General features: G+C 34.7%; 1 protein-coding gene across 1 annotated transcript in view; it reads left to right on the forward strand.

The window, feature by feature from the left end:
* The first annotated feature begins 409 nt into the window (after window positions 1-409).
* Window positions 410-22,464, forward strand: part of LOC138327069 (uncharacterized) — a 47,906-nt gene continuing 25,851 nt past the window's right edge. The window contains exons 1-3 of the mRNA XM_069273054.1: window positions 410-449; window positions 1,757-2,081; window positions 10,931-10,995. Coding sequence (XP_069129155.1) covers window positions 410-449; window positions 1,757-2,081; window positions 10,931-10,995 — 430 coding nt within the window. The remainder of the gene's footprint in view (window positions 450-1,756; window positions 2,082-10,930; window positions 10,996-22,464) is intronic.

Genomic DNA, 22,464 nt, shown 5'->3' on the forward strand with positions numbered 1-22,464 from the left:
CAGACAAATTCATTCTATGCAAACAAATATATTTATATATCAATGCTTTACCGTAGTAGTAGAAACATTGGGATATCAGGTGTTGTAAAATACTCGTATAATAGTTCGGCTAACCTTTTTTTGAAATGAATCACAATGATATATCTCTACGTTTTGGGTGTTGCTATTATTTAAACAAATTCCATTCCAAGATATCACTGTTAGGCGACCGAAAGTATTGTAAATAGAAAACTATCTGACAAACATCTGGCATTGTATATACAAATAAAAAGTCTTTATTCTCAACCTATCGAAAAGAACGCATTCATCAGTGCCATTTCTGCCCAGCAGACCCAATAGCCCAAACTCTGAACAAAACCGCCAGAACCAACGAAGCACGGGTAATGTCTGGAGTCTTCCGGGCAGCACAATGGCAGAGAGCCGCCTCAGTCGAGACAATTCCTATTATCGTATGTAGAGCTAGAGAGGAGAGTGATTGTCCATTTATTAACAGTTAACTACAATACTGGACAGACAAGCGGAAACCCGATGCTATGGAAAGCAACATATAAATGGCCATTTCTATGACTAACTTAATGTGGGTTAGTTAAGAACTAACTGCGTTAGAAGTCAAATTTTCTTGAGCGCCGTGCTGAAGTGTACAAATTGCGTTAGAGACGCTTCTGCTTAAGCGCTAGATCCAATTTTCTGTATATCGTTAATGTAATCTAATTTTCATCGCGCGTGGAATCTGTTGTTACCGTATAGTCCCCGAGAGCTTCCTATCGTTGCATGACGCCATTATGGCTATTTTAGCAAGAAATCTGACAAAACCTGAATTCGAATTTAATGTTTTTTGTACTTTGTGATAATTGATCTAGCACCTCGATATTTTGTGATAGCGGACATATTCACTGCTTGAGCCTTTTGATTTTTAATGAATGATTAGCACGCAATCACACTCGCAAAAACGAAATGTTTTTGAAAGCCTGATGAAAGTGCAAAAATGGTTACTATCTCACATAGGAAGTGAAAAATACTACGGAAGAAAACCAGGGAATTTTCGACGGACAATTTAAACCGGATGTGTTTAAGATTAATTAAAGAGTAAGAGTACCATTCTTTGATTAATCGGGTAGTTCTTTGGCAGTATGAACAACTTATCTCGCTCAAGAACCAGTCATCTATTCTGCACAGAATAATGTTAATTATACATTTTTGCATTTTCAAATGACATAGCAATGAACGTTTCAAGTAGATACTGTTCATACTGTAACGAATGGTATATGCAATAATACCAAGAACCATATAGTCAAATACAGTCAAACATGATTATAATGACAAACAAAGGGACCATGACAAAATGGTCTTTATAGTGAAGTTGTCTTCATACCAGGTCAAATGGCAAGGAGTTAAAATTTATTATTTGTGAATCTGTTATCCAACAGGTAGTCTGTACATAGAAGTGACCGCGAAGTGTACATAGAAGTGACCGCGAAGGCAGGTTTGACTGTATTTGTTATACTGATTGCACTTTGTATGTAAATACCTGTTCCTCTAGACTTTTTTTAATCGACAATATTTGACATGGTCACATGTTTAATGTATATAATTAGTTATGTGAAGAGCTCCAGTATTGGCACGAAATATATTCAAACCTTAGTTGACACTAGGTGTGGGCCATTTATAATTTCGATTAATTCCTTATCTATTATTTGACGAAATGATATATTTTCTCCTGTATGCAATCAACTTAATATGCTGATTTATATTACAGGTACCGCTGGTGAATGCATCTACCCGGATTATTTACAGAGCGGAGTGATACATGGCGAATTACAACCATGGAAAACAAGAACTTGGTGGATTAATGTTCGAGACGAACCGAGGTGGAAGGAACGAGAGGAAATTTATGTAGATGGGTCAAATATGTGGTACCAGCGTGAAACAGACTATATTCCCTGTGAGAAAAAAACTAGGCGGGTTTCACAGGAAGCCCCATCATTTGGAAAATGTGTTACACGAACGTTACTTTATAATCGGACTTGTTTGGCACAAGAGGGTTACAACAAATACAGAATTGTCCAGTACAGTCCAGGAAGGTAGGTGACATTGATATTCCGCTTATGCATATTACACAGTTATCTCACTTACGGAAAAATATCGATTATGACGTCTTTTTATGAGAAATCCAAGTCGTCTTCTCTAAACAATATGACGTAAAGCTTGCAAACACACGACGTCGCAATCCCTATACATGTACCTACCCACAAGGGGAGATAATGATTTCATATGAACAGACAGAAAAACTAGAGTTATCTAACGCTAATGATGATCGTTACGCCATGTATGCATGACATTTACGTAGACAGGATTGCATAACACCGTATTTTTCTCATCCATGGGTTTTGTTTAGTCCAAAATGATATCTAGTATTTACGAGCGCAACCTAGTAGGAGTAGTTGAAACAAAGGCAAATCTATGCAATATATTATGAAAGTTATGACATAACAATCCAAAAGTGTTTTACGTTTGAGTGTTAACATCGACTTCGGTAATTGAAATGCAATTTTCTAAACTTTGATTCAAGAATTTCGATTTTCGAGTCATATGTTTCAAAACATCGTTGCACCTTAATACGATAAATGATATTGGCAATAAAAATATTAATCTGATGCCAAATTGTTTATACTGAACCATCGCAGCTTCATATTTAAAATAACTCATAGCATAGTATGATGCTCATAACTATTCTTCTTATATCGGAGTTCAGCTATGATAAGAACCCTTGAGAATCGAACGATCCTTTCCATGTTTGCTATTTATAGGATATAGAAAATACTAATTTGATCAGTATTCCAAATCTGCCCACAGCAATTAAATCTCCTCCTTTTCTACGTATTTTCTTTTTTCGTTTGGTGTGACTCTGTCGGTACGTCCTTGACCTGTTCTCCATCTCATCCCTCGCGCCCCAAAGAGTCACTATATGTACTATGATACACAGTCATTCATAATCCTACTTGGAGTCTTAAATCACCCATACCGTTGCTATTCATTCCGGAACAAAGTTGTACTAAAATTTTATTGTTCATCCGACACTCATAGTTTGCTGCTGGTACACACTTACATCCATCTCAATGCGGAGGCACTAGGTGATAACCATTTTCATTTGCGGCAATGGCCGAGCGTTACTCTCTAAACTCTAACGAGAAGCGATGTTTAGTATCCGTATATCAAATTAAATGCTGCTCGAAGACTAAATGCAATGCCTTTAATCGTAGTGAAGAATTTTTAATTGATGAAGTAGTGTAATTAGCAATTGTGAATTTCTGTTTTCAATTTATCCATGCTAAATTGAAGTTGACAGGGCCACGTGCTATTATTTCCCGGGAAGTTTATAGTGCTATTTCGTAGGAACAGAGGATTTAGATAGCTACATACCGCCGTCTATGTACATAGTCCCCCTAGACACCTTTTGGCATTGTCTTCGGATTTTATCTAAACCCATAACAATACAATTATGAGGTTTATAATAATTCGTAACATTCAATTTAATGTGAAATGGAAGGTTATGACAAAATGCAATAACAAACAATAATTAATTCTAACAAATTATATCGAATGATTGAAACGAAATTTCTGTTCTACTTTTTTATTTCCATTGACAGTGGTTTTTTCCAATAATCGTATTATTATATTCCATGTTCGTATCCCTACATTATAACAATGATTTGTTGCATATATCGATACTTCTATATCCCTTAATTGTTATGTATATTCCGAATGAAGTCCCTCCACGGAGTGGGGAAAATATTGTGTTTGCTCCGTTTCTTCTTCTTTTTATTCTTCTTCTTCTTCTGGTTCTTCTTTTTCCGCTGCGACTTTGTCCGACAATTTTTCTGGAAAACTATCAGTCGAATCGCGATGAAAGTTTGTGAGGTCATTTCTGGTGATATGCAGATGTTGTCGACCAGAATCCAGGATTGCCACCACAGCCTTTCATTGTTCAAAATTTGACTGCCTATATATATACACTACTGGTCCGATTTGCCTGGAATCGGTTCCATATGTAGTTTAAATCAGATTTAAAATTTTAAATATGAAAAATACCATTATTATATAAAAAGAAAATTCTGACCGTTTCAAATTTTCTGCCTTACTCTTAGAGATCCATTCTAGGTTCACTTTTATTTTTTGCTGATATTAGTGGTATTGCTTCCATTGATATAACACTATAAAAATTACCCTGTGATCCAGACCACAGCTGCCATTTTGAAAAATAAAAGGTGTAAATTGAATCATATTTTAAATGTATAAAGTGCAAATACAATTATAGACATTGTTTTGCCTAATGAATGATGTGACTTTTCAAAAAGCATTTTTTTCTGCGAAATAAAATTTATTTATCGGTATAACAATGTCACGTCATCATTCAGGGGAGGTCACTCTTGTCAAATTAGGCTCTGTGGGGAACTTCATGTGACGGCACCTGTCACAATTAGAATTGTGTGAGCAATTTGCTAATCATTGTATATTTTTTTTCTGAAACTTTCATTATTATCAAAACTATCATTTTAATCAAAAATAAGCATGCATACATAAAAATAAACATAATATTGATCGAATTTTTCTTGCTTACTTTCTAACAAAATATTTTATTTCATGGACCTTGATTTACATTGCACCCCGTTGTCGGAAACTACTAATAGCCACCTTACACCTTAGTTTAAACAATGATCAACCAGTGTTTGCTTTAAAAAAAACAAGGAATAAATATACGTGGAATTTGGCTTATAGAAGATAACATATAAAAGTGAAAATGGATTAGAAACATCCGGATGGTATCAATAAAATAAATAACGATGGTGTTGTGAAAAACTTATATGAACTTCTTGTGTTCTGTCAATATCGTTTGTGCTATATTTGTTTAAAGTGCGATCTCAGGTCACATATTTAAATTCAAATGAAGTCTGTAAAGTCAAGTCTTAAGACGTAAATATACGATAACGAGGCTGTCCTAAAACTTGAGATAAAGAGACCTCCAATTCCCCGCACTCTCGTTCGGCTATCAAATCTTGGGAAGCTAATCAGGGTGCTGATGTGAAAATTGCGTAGCTTCGTAAAATGCATTGCAAGTTATATACACTGTTTACGTAGCTGCTTGGAGAACGCGGATGTAAAATTCCTCTTAGATAAGTCCCTTGGACATTACATTCAAGCAGAACATTGCTCCTCCGAAATAAATTAGAAATTAAGTTCTACGAGTACTAGTGCTCTTTGAAGTTATCTAAAGTATAACAAAATCAATGAGAAGGAAGCCAAATTATGTCATTTGAACTATAGGATAGAGCTCGTTCATTAGTTTTGCGTGAGGTCAATTGGAATCGGGATCTGTTAGATGTCGTATAATTACATAAAAATACACGTCGTACATTAACTCTACAATTTGGATCGCCAGAGTATACCGGGGTTTTGTATTCTATGCTGAAACAAGGGAATATATAGTCCATGCAATACTAATCTAAGACCATTTGTATAAAGGAAGTGCAGCTATGTCATTCACCTCATTCGTGCAACATAAAACTAAATAATGAAATTTTATACGTGTAAATGGGTAAAATAGTACATTTTGTGAAGATTCTGTCATCGTATACAATACACAGACCGTTGTTTCACTGAGTTGGAATTCACAGGAAATCCATGGGGAAATCAACCTGAATTTTGAAATAACAGCCAAAAATGACTGCTAAAATAGAGATTTAATTGGATAATTGACTCGTTTTACGACTAATGCAATCAAATTGCTAATGCTGATTCTTTCCTCAGTGAGTACGACTGAATGCGTTTGCAAAAGTAATAGTTCCTTTGTACATAGCTTTAATTTTATTGGTTTGAAAAGAAACACAGACGTGTAGCGTCTGTTTCAACTACAACATAACCAAATCTAAATGCAGGTTTGAGTTGAAACACAATCTCTAGCGTTTTTCGCGTCGATTTTGTAATTCTATCAAATGTATCGAGAATCTATTTTCAGTCTCTTCGTTTCCAATCTTGAGAGTATAACCAACAATTGTTTTTACTTTCTACTTACATAAAATACAGAATTTGAGTTTAGAAAGAGAGGAATTCACCCATTCTTGCAAGAGAAATAATACAATTTTAGTTTATTACATATTGTGATATATGCACAATAGTCATATTTTGTAATGACGAAATAATTAAGATGAAATAAATCAAATTCCAAAAACCATTTGTCATAAAAGTTTATTGATAACATCTAATTATTCATATATTGTATGGTTATTCGTAAACATGAAAAAAAAATCTTATAATATATACTTAAAGTGCACCATCGACATCGAACATTATATGTGTTGTTTGAAAATGAAAAATACGCCATGCGGGACAACTTAATTTTTGCGTAATAGTTAGTATTACTTACGTTATATTTATGTTTAAAAATATTTTGTACCTAAATTCGGTATCTCATATACTGGAAGAAAACTTATTATAAGGAACAAAACCGAGATTTACCTTTTGAAAGACATATAATTGTCAAGTCTGGTGTATTATATTTAGATAAGTGTAATATCCCGGCCCATGCCAATGTGCGACTAATACACCGATCAAGCTTAGACCAACACACACTGTTACCAATGTGTAGACGATAGACTGATAGAACCCTGCTATAGAGAGATCTGTATCGTCGCGGGATGAATCAGAGCACACATCGATCGCTCGTACATTGCCAGGCTGGTTGTGATCAACCTTTCTCAATATAACCCTCTTAACCTAGCCTTCTAAAACAACACTTCAACTAAATTGGATTTTTGTATTGGATTTTTTGTTTCTGAATGAAAATGAAAACAAAAAATGCTGGCCGATCCTGTTGGAGGATTAACGCTGTCAACCACCATTTAACGTATTGGAGCTGTTGAATGCTCCTACCAGAGGGCTCAGGTGATCACTGCCGGAATCACTTCCCGTTAATCTAACGTCATAGTGTAAAAATCGAAGGCGATTAAATGATTAGATAGTTTGTTTATTTATACACAAGTCATTTATTTCTGGCTGAATCGGTCCTGTTATAAAGAGTTAGTTAGGTCAGAGGGTTCTAATGTATAGGATTGACATACAAAACTTACTAGTGAGGGTGAGGATAATGACTTTGACTTCTGGGCCGACCTGTACCGACGCACATTGACGGGTTGATTATGCTACGTGTTTATATTTGCTTTGTATAAATGCAATGATAGAAATAATCTGTTTCTGAATTTCTTAATTTACTTTCCGTGTAAAATATATATGGGTATACACTGTGTTTACATGTAATTAAAGACGCGGTAATTAATTATCAGTTGAGGCGCAACAACCGTAAATCGCAACAGCCGATTCTAGCAATTCACTGTTAGTTGTAACTATATATCTTTACCACGTTCATAAATGTACTTCTTGTTTTGTTGTGTATACCGTACCAAAGCATTAATGTTTGTGTTTTATTAGTTTAACGTCCTTTTAACAGCCAGGATCATGTAAGAACGATCAAGGTTTTGTTGGTGAAGGAAAGCCGGAGTACCCTGAAAAAACCACCGAGCAGTTGTCAGTACCTGGCAACTGCCCCACATGGGATTCGAACTCACGACCCACATTTCCATGATTAACGACTTTATCTCGGCGGTTTAATTTCACATTTCTGTGCCAACGGACCATATCTTGGCGGTTTAATTTCGCTTTTTTGAGTCATAATATTCTACTGTATATGTTCTCCTTTTATTTTGTGGCGATTTATCTTCGCGGTTTCTGATCATAAGAAAAAAAACCAAACAAAAACCAAAAACAAAAACAACTCAAAACACAAACAAAAACCAAAAACAAAAACAACTCAAAACACAACAAAACAACCGGGAAATTTAATCACGTTTGAAAATAAGCGGGATTAACGTATCTTAAATTACGCATATACATGTTTTCTACACATTTTGTTATACTAAGTTTAATCTTTACGTTTCTTAATTTCTAAAGCTACCTTTGGATGGTTCCATGATGAATCACTGCCACTCCAAAACTAATGCCCCCATGGCCACTGCTTGCGCTGGGGTTTAATGTCATTGAGTGCGCTTTGCCAACACAATTTGCAATGCGATTCGTAGATGTTTGGCTCGAATTCCTCGAGTAAGATTTAATTGAAACCTTCCCCATTCGTTATATTAGCCAAATGGGTCCTAATAGGGCTATGTTTAATCTCATCCGTCCCTGCTTTGTATACGGGCGAATGATGTAAACGTAGGCTATTAATGACATTACTGTGCCACCTACCCGCTGCATGTGCATACAATGATGTGCACTCCCTTGCTATTGTGTCACTTGCCCTCCATTTCTGAGAACAATAAGAAAAAGAAAAAACAAAAACAATAAAGAGATACATAAATAAATAGATAAATGAACAAAGAAACAAACAACAAACTAAATAGATAAATGAACAAAGAAACAAACAACAAACTAAATTTCGCGGGTGGTTTATTTTGCTGTATCCGCGTTCCTACTGAAATACGCGTATTCTACTTCCGAGATATTCAGCTATTCATCGACGTACATAAGAACATATATTCACAAATCATTAAAATGGTTGAACTGCGGAATATAAGCACCACGAAATACTGACCAGTAAACTGTATACTACCAAACAGGTATGATATACAGACATTACATAAAGAGGAGTATAAGCTGATATAGTCTGTAGACGTTATGTGTCCTTTTATCTTTCCTATCATGCCGGAAATTAAATTTGTAGCGACCTATAGCTTGGATTACTAATAAAAAAACGGTCGACTGTTTCAATTACGGTTCTCTGTGACATTTGAATGACAAAGACACGAGTAAAAGGTTGATTAAACCACTCTCTGCCTTGATTAAAACAAAGCCTATTTATTGCCCACGGTTTGTTGTAGTAAAAATGTCGATATTAAAACACTGGTTTAAATTGAAATATCAACAAAACGAAAATTTGTATCCGCTGATTGCATTGTTGTTTTCGTTTTTGTGTATTCTTATAGCGTTGAATGTATTGCTGAAATGTTTTTGTGTATACTCTAATGGATTGTTCAATCCATCTGTGAATTTTCTTATGTACGCTAGAGTTTACGGTTTGTTGACTTAGAATTATTTTTTGAAACCACTTTGTATTTTGTTTTTATCACATGTTTGCAAAATTGATCTCAAAGATTTTTTTTCGACAATACAAAAAGAAAACTGTAGGGAAATATTTTAAAAACAACTGATACTAAAACTGCATGCTATGACTGGATGCTTTTCACACGAGAATAAATACAACTAGACTCGACGTGTTATACTATGTTATAATATCCTGATCATCAAAGGTTTAAAACGTCCTTACTGACCACTATTCATGCATCTGCACAATTAAACCAGGGTAACATGTTTTTTATTAATCCAACAATCGTACGATAGATGACAAAACAGAGAAATACATATAAAATACACAATTTTTCTTCATTAACTATGGAAACAAAAAGCCCATATCGGATTAGCAAAGTAAAATCCTTAAACAGACATTTAAAATGTCGTCCCCACAGAAAGTTTATGTGTTGACAATTGAAGGGTTGAATATTCCTTTTAATTTTAAACCTTAAACATAACAATGGTCAGTCATTGTCACTTCTATGATTTAAACCTTTAATGTAAAATCTATCGGACATAGACCGACTCGTTAATGACAGTTGTCTTATTACCCTGATTAAGCGTCGTGTCGGATTAGAATACTAGTACAACTATTATATAATAGATGTTCTTTGTATAGAGAGTTGAACTAGATTTTACTGTAGTACTTTTCAAGTCTCAGCATACCATCAGATATGTGTTGTCATATAAATTCAATAGCAGCATACTGCAAATCATTTGTGCTTATAATATACTATTCAACTTGCATGAAACAAATATAGACGAATTACATACCGATGATGTGATAAGGTAATGTATTTTTATATAATGCAAAGTATATTCCTAACCAACACCAATTTGATTTTTCCAGGTATTAGGTTCATATTTTTTTACTCATCTAATATATCTAATAAAAGTACAAATAAAAACCTCTGAAAGCATTATGTAAACTCACATACCACTGATGATATGGCACATTAATAATGAAAGTAGTTTTTTTTACGAAATGATAAGATGTAATGCATATTTGACAAGCCCAGATATAGCAACAATTTTATGAGCTTAAAGCAATTTCCTGATATTTATGTTTTCCGTGACACAGGTTCATGATAAATATATGGTAGAATAGCAGAATCCGAAATAAATGACGCCATGTCGTAATAACGTTCGTTTTATTAGCCACAGTTAATGCCATATTATGATTATGCTATACTAAACGAGACGGACACATGACCTAATTATTATATACTCTTATGTCTATACAGCACTACTTATATCCCTAACCGTTCTATAAAAGACTAGCATATCACAGATTTATCAACTCTCAATATTGTTTTGCGATGAAACAATACTCTATATCAAATATATCAATATGTGATAATGAGATTCGTACTATATAAGATGGGACTAATTTCATATTAAAAGTACAAATTGTAGTGTTGGGGTGGGTGGATTAAAGACCTTATATTTCCATTTGGTATATTTTTTTTTATTGATGATCGGTATTTTTTTTAATTAAGAAACAGCAGATATATTTCCTATTTGAATGAATTAAAATTACCTTCCTTTGCTATATACATACCCCATCGGTCTATTGCCGCACACCTGAAATGAATTTCCCTACCATTTTTCACAATAAATAACGCAAATACTCTCAACTTTATCAACATTGTTTTTGTTTTATCATTCAACAATGATATTTTTCTTCAGGACGTTAAAAGCATACAAATTACTAATACATGGAATTGTCTCTTTCTTTTTATTTCTTCACTAGGTCTCCGGTGTATCTATGCATGATGTACATCAAAAGAAGCGACACTATCATACAGACATTTCAAGGTGAGTGATAGATACATGAAACATCAGTAAATGAAAATTTCTGTCGTTTGATCACCTTTTATATTGGCCTTAGCCGTTTCCCCAGAAATCGTTCCAAGGTCTATATACAAAAGACGATACAATGGAAAAGGAAGAAGATATCATATGACAATTTTGTCTGGTACAATTGTGTCAGGTTATAAACCAATTGTAAAGACCTCTTTTGTACTGTTTGAGTTAAGTTTGATATGGATACCCCATGTTTTCGTAAATCTTAGATTCATAAATTCTGAAAATATCCGACATTATCTATGGCGTTTTAATTTAAAAGGACTTTAGAAAACTAATTAAGACATCACATTACATGTTTGTCCCCATTAACTTACAACTAAGGACTAGAAACTAAATGCATAAATATTGTAAGAATCAAGTACTGAATTTCATTGAGGAAATAAATGATAAAAGGTAAAATTATGGATAAGTATATGCAAAAATTGATAATGTCATCCCCCCACAAAAAAAAAAAAACAAAAAAAAAAAAAAACAAACAAACAAACAAACAGACAAACAAACGATGAACACCAATACTGCAGACGATGATGCTTACTGGAATTCGTAGAAAGTAGTTTGGAATAAGTTTTATGTCTACCATACGACAGGGATATAGTTATAATTACAATAAGCTTGAGTAAGGCTATGCAGTGTTGGAACCGTACTACCGGTCGCAGAAGGACACAGAGCAAAGGTTATTCTCTCTCGATAGGTCACATACCATTTTATATATCATCTTAACGGTGTTTGTATGCTTTTGAAAAACGCATGCCATGCTCACAATCGAATGGATGATAATACAATGCATAATGAATTATTTGATTTCAAAATACTATATTTATTTAGGAACACAAATGTAAACGTTGTTACCATCAATCTGTCCTCCTGACTATTGTATTGTAGTTGAAATAGCCGCAAAGCAGTTTTAATAGCAGTCACAAAAACTGCTTTTCAATTTCATAATTTGTATTTGGAATCATTGTATTCTTTACTCAGACACTGGACATCCATTTTCCATACTTTAATATTGAAATATGAAAATATAAAATTATCATTAAAACAAATGATGAAAGAATAATTAATATTTACAAAACATGCTAATTATACTGTATCGCGTAATACATTTAATACACTCATCGAAACATTGGGTATCCATGCTGTACACTTTATGTACTAAACAACCAGTTCGGAATATTTTATAAAAATATTGCCTTATCCACTTGGAGTAATTATTTCTGTAACTTAATTTGCGATAAATTTGTAGTCTTCTTACCAATTAGAATTAGACTTTCTATCGATAAATGGTAATTTGCTTAAAGTTGTTCTTTAACCAGTATTTATACCCATCCTTTGTTAATTAGAAACACACAGATCTGGTAGGAAAAAAGGGATTTTTTTAACAGATACGCTTGCCAAGGTTTTCAAATGACAAGAAGATTGATTAAATATAAATTGCTTTAGCAGCCTAAAGATTCTTTCATTTCGTATAGTATCAGCATAATTGCAATAATTCAGCAGCGAACTATGGACAGGATTTTCCACATTAGACGTTCAATTAGTTCCGACTTTTCCATCCTTAATATGTAACTATTATCCAACAGAATAGCGCCGTGCATAATGCGAGATTACCTGCATTTATAATTACCAATGGCTAGGTAATTTCGTAGTCAGAGACTCATTTTCAGTCTTGGCACCTGATGATACGCACAAGTACAAACGACCTATCGTTATAAAAAGACACACATATTATATCTTAGAATCGGGAAAAATGCCATGTATCCACAGGATCTTTCCTGATGTACCGTTTCTGATCTGTTAAATGTGAAACTTTAAACTTTTCCGACACAGGAATGTAACTGATGCAATATAATGATATTAATATTGTAAGGTAGACATCATTATTTTATTTGTGAAAGTTTATAGATCTCCTGTGATATGATATTAGACTTACAACTTGAAACTATAGTTCTTTTATGATGTTTGCTATTTCACCGCGACGTGATGTTTTGTAAGACAAGTGATATCGATAAAAATGTCGTGGCTTACCTTTCTGGGACACCTGGCTGGGTTTTGATGTCGTGGCTTACCTTTCTGAGACACCTGGCTGGGTTTTTTATGTCATGGCTTACCTTTCTGAGACACCTGGCTGGGTTTTTATGTCATGGCTTACCTTTCTGAGACACCTGGCTGGGTTTTTATGTCGTGGCTTACCTTTCTGAGACACCTGGCTGGGTTTTTATGTCATGGCTTACCTTTTCACGACACCTGGCTGGGTTTTATGTATGTATGGCGTTACCTTTCTGGACACCTGGCTGGGTTTTTATGTCGTGGCTTACCTTTCTGAGACACCTGGCTGGGTTTTGATGTCGTGACTTACTTTTCTGAGACACCTGGCTGGGTTTTTTTATGTCATGGCTTACCTTTCTGAGACACCTGGCTGGGTTTTTATGTCATGGCTTACCTTTCTGAGATACCTGGCTGGGTTTTTATGTCGTGGCTTACCTTTCTGAGACACCTGGCTGGGTTTTTATGTCGTGGCTTACCTTTCTAAGACACCTGGCTGTTTTTTATGTCGTGGCTTACCTTTCTGAGACACTTGTTTGGGTTTTTATGTCATGGCTTACCTTTCTGAGACACCTGGCTGGGTTTTTATGTCGTGGCTTACCTTTCTGAGACACCTGGCTGGGTTTTTATGTCGTGGCTTACCTTTCTGAGACACCTGGCTGGGTTTTTTATGTCATGGCTTACCTTTCTGAGACACCTGGCTGGGTTTTTATGTCATGGCTTACCTTTCTGAGACACCTGGCTGGGTTTTTATGTCATGGCTTACCTTTCTGAGACACCTGGCTGGGTTTTTATGTCGTGGCTTACCTTTCTGAGACACCTGGCTGGGTTTTATTTGATGTGTGACTTACTTTTCTGAGACACCTGGCTGGGTTTTTTTATGTCATGGCTTACCTTTCTGAGACACCTGGCTGGGTTTTTATGTCATGGCTTACCTTTCTGAGATACCTGGCTGGGTTTTTATGTCGTGGCTTACCTTTCTGAGACACCTGGCTGGGTTTTTATGTCGTGGCTTACCTTTCTGGGACACCTGTCTGTTTTTTTATGTCGTGGCTTACCTTTCTGAGACACTTGGCTGGGTTTTTATGTCGTGGCTTACCTTTCTGAGACACCAGGCTGGGTTTTTTATGTCATGGCTTACCTTTCTGGGACACCTGGCTGGTTTTTTATGTCATGGCTTACCTTTCTGAGACACCTGGCTGGGTTTTTATTTCGTGACTTACTTTTCTGAGACACCTGGCTGGGTTTTTATGTCGTGGCTTACCTTTCTGAGACACCTGGCTGGGTTTTTATGTCGTGACTTACCTTTCTGAGACACCTGGCTGGGTTTTTATGTCGTTGCTTACCTTTCTGAGACACCTGGCTGGGTTTTTTATGTCATGGCTTACCTTTCTGAGACACCTGGCTGGGTTTTTATGTCATGGCTTACTTTTATGAGACACCTGGCTGGGTTTTCTATGTCGTGGCTTACCTTTCTGAGACACCTGGCTGGGGTTTTTTACCTACCGTATATCCGGTTATTTTCACGAGAATGATATTATCGCGATTTCGTAGAACATTGCTATGATCGCGAGAATTTGATCCGCAAAATATTGAGAAATGGTTGAATATCAACCCTTAAATCCATATCGTGAGAATTTAAAATCGCTAACATATGATTTTCTCGTTTTTACCTCAATTCGCGAAAATTTCGGCCCTGAGAATAACCTATACGGTATTGTACAATAGACTGAAAACATACAGTATTACTTGTCACAACAGACTCATATCTAATCCGGATCTCTGTCTATTCCGGCGAAGGTGTGTGGTATTTTCTGTATTCCTTTATTTGATGTATTTGAATTTGATCGGCATTGTTTGGAGCTTAGCATAAGTTTTGGCTGTTTTGTATGACTTCTTTATTAAAGGAACCAACCGATGAAAATTAAAACAACTAATTATTACGTTATATCATTGCAGTACTAACACAAAGGAGAAAAATCTATTAATGTAGTACAGATATCATTACAATTGTGCAAATAAATAAAGAGTATGTACTCCTTAAGGGTATCTTCGTTCCATTTAGCAAATCAATTCAGTATATAATAATGAATTAAGGATTAATTTTAAGACAAGGGTATATTTTTTTCGGAGAAAGATAAAAAATGATGGATTATGAAATAATAAGACTAATTAAAGCCGCATAATCCGTATCTTTCAGGGTCCGTAAATCAACAAAAGAAAATTAGGGTACATATATTATAAAAAGTTATCAACTTTCCCCTAATTACTCACCCAAAAAGTCCCGAGTTCAAAAGAAATTAATGATTATAAGTTCGATATCCAGAGTGTTTGAATATTCATTTTCAATCGTAGACGATCACGTGACTTTCCAGACCAAACGAAATGGCGTGCCAAGTCAAAAGTGTGTCGCTCATGTTAGCAGGAACTTCTACGGAAGAACTTGTTACTTATCATGAACAAGTGAATGTTTTGTGATGTGATGAAGTTAAAGCGTCCCCCAGAACAATATATATACATTATCGTCGTGTAAACAATACTTCCATTCGGTCATTTTGAGTGTTTACAATACGGCGATCGCGGTTGACTATGCTTTGCCTAATTTCCGGGGGCCACCGGAGGGATTTTTGTGGGAATGGTATTTAAACTTCGTATAAAATACGTGTTGCGATACCATACATCGTACTAGACAAGATAATAAATTGTACAAAAATGTACCAGATATATAAATAATGGTATTGATAAATAATGAAATAGACAATACACATCGTACTATATAGAGACGAAAATGGTTATCTACATGTAAATCTCTGGTGATATTTTTTTTTAATAAATATCTCAGACGATATTTGACTTGCCTTGGATAACCATATAACTTGTTTTATAAAGGTCCAAATGAAATATAATAATAATAAATCAAGTAAAATAAGCACGGAGAGCAAACTTGACATAATATGCATTTTTGTTCAATATCATATGTGTATACATGTATACATACATATCTATTAGTTAAAAAAATCACCATGTACCGCCATAAACGAGTATAAAACTTAATACATGTTATTGTATGTATATTTCTGATATTTATGTTGGAAAAGCTCCATGTTCGTTAAAAACATGATGATAAATTTCTGGTGAAACTATAAACATTTGGTTATATGATTTCAAGGATTACAGAAATTAAAAAAAAAATAAAAGAAAGAATGGGGTTGAGGTTGCAATAAGGCGGTTTAATGTGTGTTAAAAGTTCTGACTGTCTAACATGCAATTATGTATATATTTTCTGTGTAGATAATGAAGACAGCTCCCCTAGTTAGATTTGTGATGTACATGTACATGTACATGATAGGTTGCCAATGAACCATATAGCTACCATATAATATGATGTCCAGCCGTGAATTTGCCTCTGAATCAAATGAATCAGAAACATGTATAATGAAAGACCTAGGTGTTTCTTATACAATCATATTCATGCACAAATAGCACATTCATATACATTGTATAGTGTACATGTACACATATTGTGCATTGATTGAATTTGAAGTCAATAAAAAATGACTGGAGTTCAAAATAGCATCCAGTAGTAAATAAGCTGACCATAGCATGTGATTCTCATGTCATCAGAGTAATTGCAGTAAAATTCATTTTTTAGTATATGTATATAGTCTAACCTAGTGGAAAATCTAACTTTATTAGTTGTATTTTGTTAGTTTATTTTTTTTATATTCCAGCAATCCTAATTCCTTTAGTGTGATCTTGCTCCAAACACTAAGTGAAGTTGCTAAGAGCTTGTACATGTAGACCTTGATTGACCTGGACTAATTAGAAGTTATTGTCAGTCTATTCCTTTCTAATTCAATCAAAACTTTGCAACTTAAAGTAGTCAATAATGAATAATGCAATTTAACAAACATGCATCACAGGCTATTGTCTCTACAGATATATGGATATCCTTATATATGTGTGCAATCTGTGTATTACACAAGATTTTTTTTTATTACACATAGGGATATATGTATATCTATAGAGCCAAAATCTTGTGATTTGACACTGACTTTTGACCCAAATAACCTATGATCTAGCTCCAGTCTTGTTTGCTATTTATTTTCTGTATTTGAACATTTCTAAAATGAACACAACATAATTAAACAACTCAGATAAATGACATATATTATTTTAATTGGTTTATTTTTCATAAATTGGAATTACATCCTTGTCCCATATAAATTATTCAAAAGTTATACATACTAGGTATGTAAACATGCAATAATCATTATTATTCCTTTTTTCATTTGTGTGAAGAAATAAATAATTTGAAAATATCCTGGTGATAATAGTAAAGAATTATGCTAGGTTTGTTCTGTCCTTCCTTCCTGACAATATTTTTTTTCTGGTTCATAATGGGTACATTACAGACAGGCTTTATTTTTTACTGTCAGTTTTGATCTCAGAGATACATGTAGTTGTTTTTCCCTTTTATTTTTGGGCGAGCTGCCATCACATCTTGCACTTCTGTCATCTGGTTGAAGGTCCCATACATTCTATAAAGAAAATATGGAGTAAATGTCAGTCATGTACATAGATAAATACTGTATACATGCATGTACATAATCTTTTAGTGTTAGCCTACATGTAAAACAAACTAGTTCCCATTGCTTTCTGTCAAACACAAATTTATAACAATTACACATTTTTTGAACACGTTTATCAAAATCAAACCTCACTAGATACTAAGTTAGTCATTTCTTGAATTACAGGGGTCTAGGCATTTTCATGTGAAGAATAATGGTACTAATTAGTGCCAGAATTTATGTAGCCTAAATGTATTGGACATAATATATAATACATATTTTAAAAAGTCAATTACTATTCTTTACTTAACCCACTTATGATGTATTGGTGTGAATTTTATATAACTAAGACCAGCAGATAGGGTAACGAGTACATGACTAAGTGACTGTAAGTATAAATAAATACAATCTTACACACACGAGCACTAATGAAGTAAGTTTGAAAGTGGCTTCTTTAATACAGTAATATCTATAGCATACAGTAAAAGGATATATATCACGATATACATAAATACACAAATAGATATCGGAAAAGATATCACACTCCTGGCGCTGTAAGCCTGTAACAGTAGCTACATGTATGCGATCATCTTTTAAGGAAACGCGTATAATACGACTCTATTATTGCTTCTGTTGTAATCCATGATTAAATCTGTTATATCAGTGGCGTAGGAAGATGAAACGTCATGGGGGGGGCAAAGGTCCTCAATATTTTGTAACCCCCCACCCCCACCCCCCTACCCCCCCCCCCCACCCCCGGGCAACGCCTACAGGAGGAGATTAATTCAACTCCCATCCATATAATATATGCTTTATGTACATTTTTCATATATCGCTAAATTTAATCCTTGTACACATTTATAGACAGTGGGGTCGCTAAAAGGAAATTAACGAATACGCAAATTGGCCAAATTAGGGTGTGAGCGTCGAAGGCGCAAGATTTTGGTGTTTTATTAGGGGTCTGAGGGTGACCCCCGGGATGAGTTTTATGTATTTTGATGATTTTGCGATCGCCCGAAAGCGCGAGAAATTTGGTGTTTGGGGGGTCCGGGGGTCTCCCCCGGGAAAAAATTACAATTTAGAATGGCTTAGATGAGTTTTACGATGCATTTTGATGAATTTGCAAGCTCCCAAAGGCGCGAGAATTTGGTGTTAGGGGGGTCTGGGCGGTCTCCCCCGGGAAAAAAATTACGATTTAGAATGGCTGAGATGAGTTTTACGATAAAGTTTAATGATTATAAAGCGTTCTGAACATGGTAAAGAGACATTTTTTTTTAAATAGTACATAGAATCCCTTGATGGACATTTTTAGTCTAGTTTGTGTGTATTGAATTTTTACAATTTAAGGTTTGACATTATGTGCTTGAACCTTTTAGGAAATGCGCCGCGCAGCGGAAAATTTTCTAGAATGAAGTACGAAAAATGTGCAGGAGGACCCTTTTTTCTTTCAAATAAGCTTTTTTAGAAAATTTCAGTCGGCAAAAATGGGGGGGCAAAAAAAGACATGTTTGCCCCCCCCCCCCCCCCCGTCCTGGGGAACGGGGGGCAGTTGCCCCCCCCCCCCCCCCCCTCGCTTCCTACGCCTCTGTATATGTTTCCCAATTTATCAACACTTTTCCTGATTTCTAATCTCTATTTTACTATGGTACCAATTCCAAAAAGCGACCAATCAAACACTTATATAATATAACTGTTACCCCTTTGGGGCCCCATCCACCTTATAGAGACGAAGAGAAGTCAGTTTATGTGGTTTTGGTAGATCATTCACAAATCATAGTTGTTGTCATAGCTCGAATTCGTTTCCATATAATATTCTCAGCAATTCATAACATTTCTTAGTTTAAATAACTTCCTTATTCACTTCGAATCAGCAGTTGATGCTAAGCCGGCGAGCTTTCACTGCAAAGCTCGCTCCATTGCGGTAAACAACTTTTATTTCCGGACATGCGCAAAGTAGCATTTCTAAGCTTTGGAGGCGTTAACTTTTGACTTTCTGTCGGACCGCGCATAAGTCTAAAATGAAATCTTTAGACCTCTTAACTTTCTAGACTTGTAATTTGGGGAAAGTTCATAACTTTTTAGGGCAATTACACCATATCTTGTCATTGTTTGTTTTACGGACCCTGAAAGATGCGGCTTTAAGACAAATGGTTGCATATAGTTTGCCTAATCTCCCAGGCGTTGTCAATGCTTAACGATTATTATGGATAAAACATATTTAATAAAAAACACATGTATTGAAGGAAATTCTTCAACTATTGCAATGTTATTTGGGATTTTTTGTCTTTAATTTCCTGGATAGGAGAATGAAAAGGTAATATCCGAAATGTTTTTAAAAATGGCAGCAGTTAATTTCCCTTTGTGAAAGACGTGCAGAAATATTTCAATTTCAAGCGAAATTTTGATTAAGAAAATAAACATTTCGTGTTTTAAGGAAGCCATCATACTTTAAGATGACAAGTTCGAACATATACTTTGAAATATGCTGACATTAGCACATTGAATCAACTATGACATAACGTGTTTAAAGATAATCATTCAGAAATCCATATAATAGGCATTAAGTGTTTTTGAAGAATTGGAATTATGTGCTTATTAACGATGAACACAATAATAACCAAGGTCAAATCCATGTTAAATTATACACGAAATAAAACAAATAGTCAGGTACATTTGTGTAATTATATAACGATAACGGGAACCGTATTTTATCTTCCTGCGTCTTTTATCAGATGTCGACATTTCGCACATGTTCATGGTGTTGGGATAACCCCTTAGAATATCTTCTCAGTAGGGATATGTAATTCGTAGATTGTGGGCACATGAATGTTACTATCAAATAACAAAAACCAAAAGGTTAATGATTATGTTTGTCATACAGCTTAGTTGTTAACGTCCCTGGTGATTTAATATATAAACATCTACCATTTCGGTTATAACTGAGAGCAATGACTGCATTGAATCTGCATCAAATAGCCCCTTTAAGAACCGATCGCCATTTTTATACTTCAGATTCAACTAATGTAAGGGAATACACTATGAGTAAATGCCATATAAGGTCATACACACTAGTATATAATGCGCGATAATGCATATACCTGTTGAATGTAAGCAACTGGATCATCATAAAATGGACCATTTGTCATATACAAAACACACATTTACATGAATTTAAGTAATTATATCTAGGAAATTATGGTTATAATTGACCGAACAGTATACAACGTATTTGCATCATAAGTCAACATTCATCAAAATTCTGAACAGAGTCTCCTTAATGTTTGATATCCAGACAAGCTTTGATGAAATGTCATAACTGATAGAGATACACTATTACGTCGCAATGAAGCCTGGATCCATATCAACAGTCACGCAATGATCATGAGGGGCGATACACAATGTATATTTAGAGCATAATAAATGGTAGTTTCAATTTGAAGAAGTAACAACTGATGACGGAAACTAAAATAAATATTATTCTTTTTTTTTTTTTTTGAAAACTTTCATTATCAGCGCTAATTTTGTAATTCATCGTGGTGGAATACTTCAGTTTAGAGTAGCTTATAATCCACATGTTCCTTTATTGTAGTAGTAAGCGACAATAATATGATAATCTCTCATTTTGAACACTTTTGCGGATTGACACATGATCCTATAACATCTTATGAAATGGCAATTAAATGCTTATACTGATTACCAACGCAAGAATATGAAATCACATAATGGAATACCAAAATGAAAAACTTCAAACGCTTTGTAGCATGGCAGTTTGTCATGTTGCAAAGCGTAGTTAAATGCATACCAAATAAAGTGCAAATTAGGTTGGTTAAATACTCTTGTTTCCTGAAATGTATACTTTGTGACCAAGCCTTGAAACAATGAGAAGCAGTTAAACACCTGATTTATTGTTCGTCACACAAGGAATTGTTTACAGACAAATAAGGTTCTAATAACAATGTAAAATTTACGTATATTCGTTATGCCGAATAACAAGGAAACGTTTGCCATTATCCCGTAAGTGATCTGAGGTAAATGTATTTTTGCGTTCCTTAATTGTAATTTTTGTTTTGTTTACAAGTCATTTTATATGACTTATCATCTATCAAAGCTTATTTTGGGTATAATTACAAATTAATTATGAGCTGTCTTTAAAACTGAATTACCATACCATCGCTTAGTGACTGGGTAGTATATCAATAACAACGTGTCTTTGATTCACTCAACAGTTCCTTCCTTCCTTCCTTTATTTTCTCTCTTTTCTTTCTTCCATTCATAACCACCCAATAAATCCTTTATTATACTACGCTTTTCACTGGGACAAACAAAAGAACGTAAGTGTGTTCCATATGTGCATGTATATAAATACGAACCCCTGTACGTGTATCTCGAGTCTGAATCTGACTGAATGACTACACAGCACACGTTGCCAAGAAAGCCAATATAGTGAAACTGAATACATGTATATGTCTTAGCTTTCTAGGTTGAGTCGACAGTTGTGATAACTTGCCATGCTATACATAACATTGTGTTGACAGGCTTAATTTACATGTTTGGGATTGTAGTGTAGAGTGGAAAAGTAATAGATCAGGCCTTACGACTTCAAGTCAAGCGCCTCTCCGATCTCTAATAGATTCGGTTACGATATGGAGCAGGCATCCGTCTCTACAAGCAAACCTTTGGGGGATTCTGATTTTCATGCCCGCCATGGGAATCCCGATATGTAAAATAAATATGAAGACTACATTTGCGTCAAATATTCTAGTAATTGTTTCATGGTAAAAGAATAAACAGTTATATAGCATAA

Source organism: Argopecten irradians, chromosome 7 (genome assembly GCF_041381155.1).
Source record: "Argopecten irradians isolate NY chromosome 7, Ai_NY, whole genome shotgun sequence".
Lineage (NCBI taxonomy): Eukaryota > Metazoa > Mollusca > Bivalvia > Pectinida > Pectinidae > Argopecten > Argopecten irradians.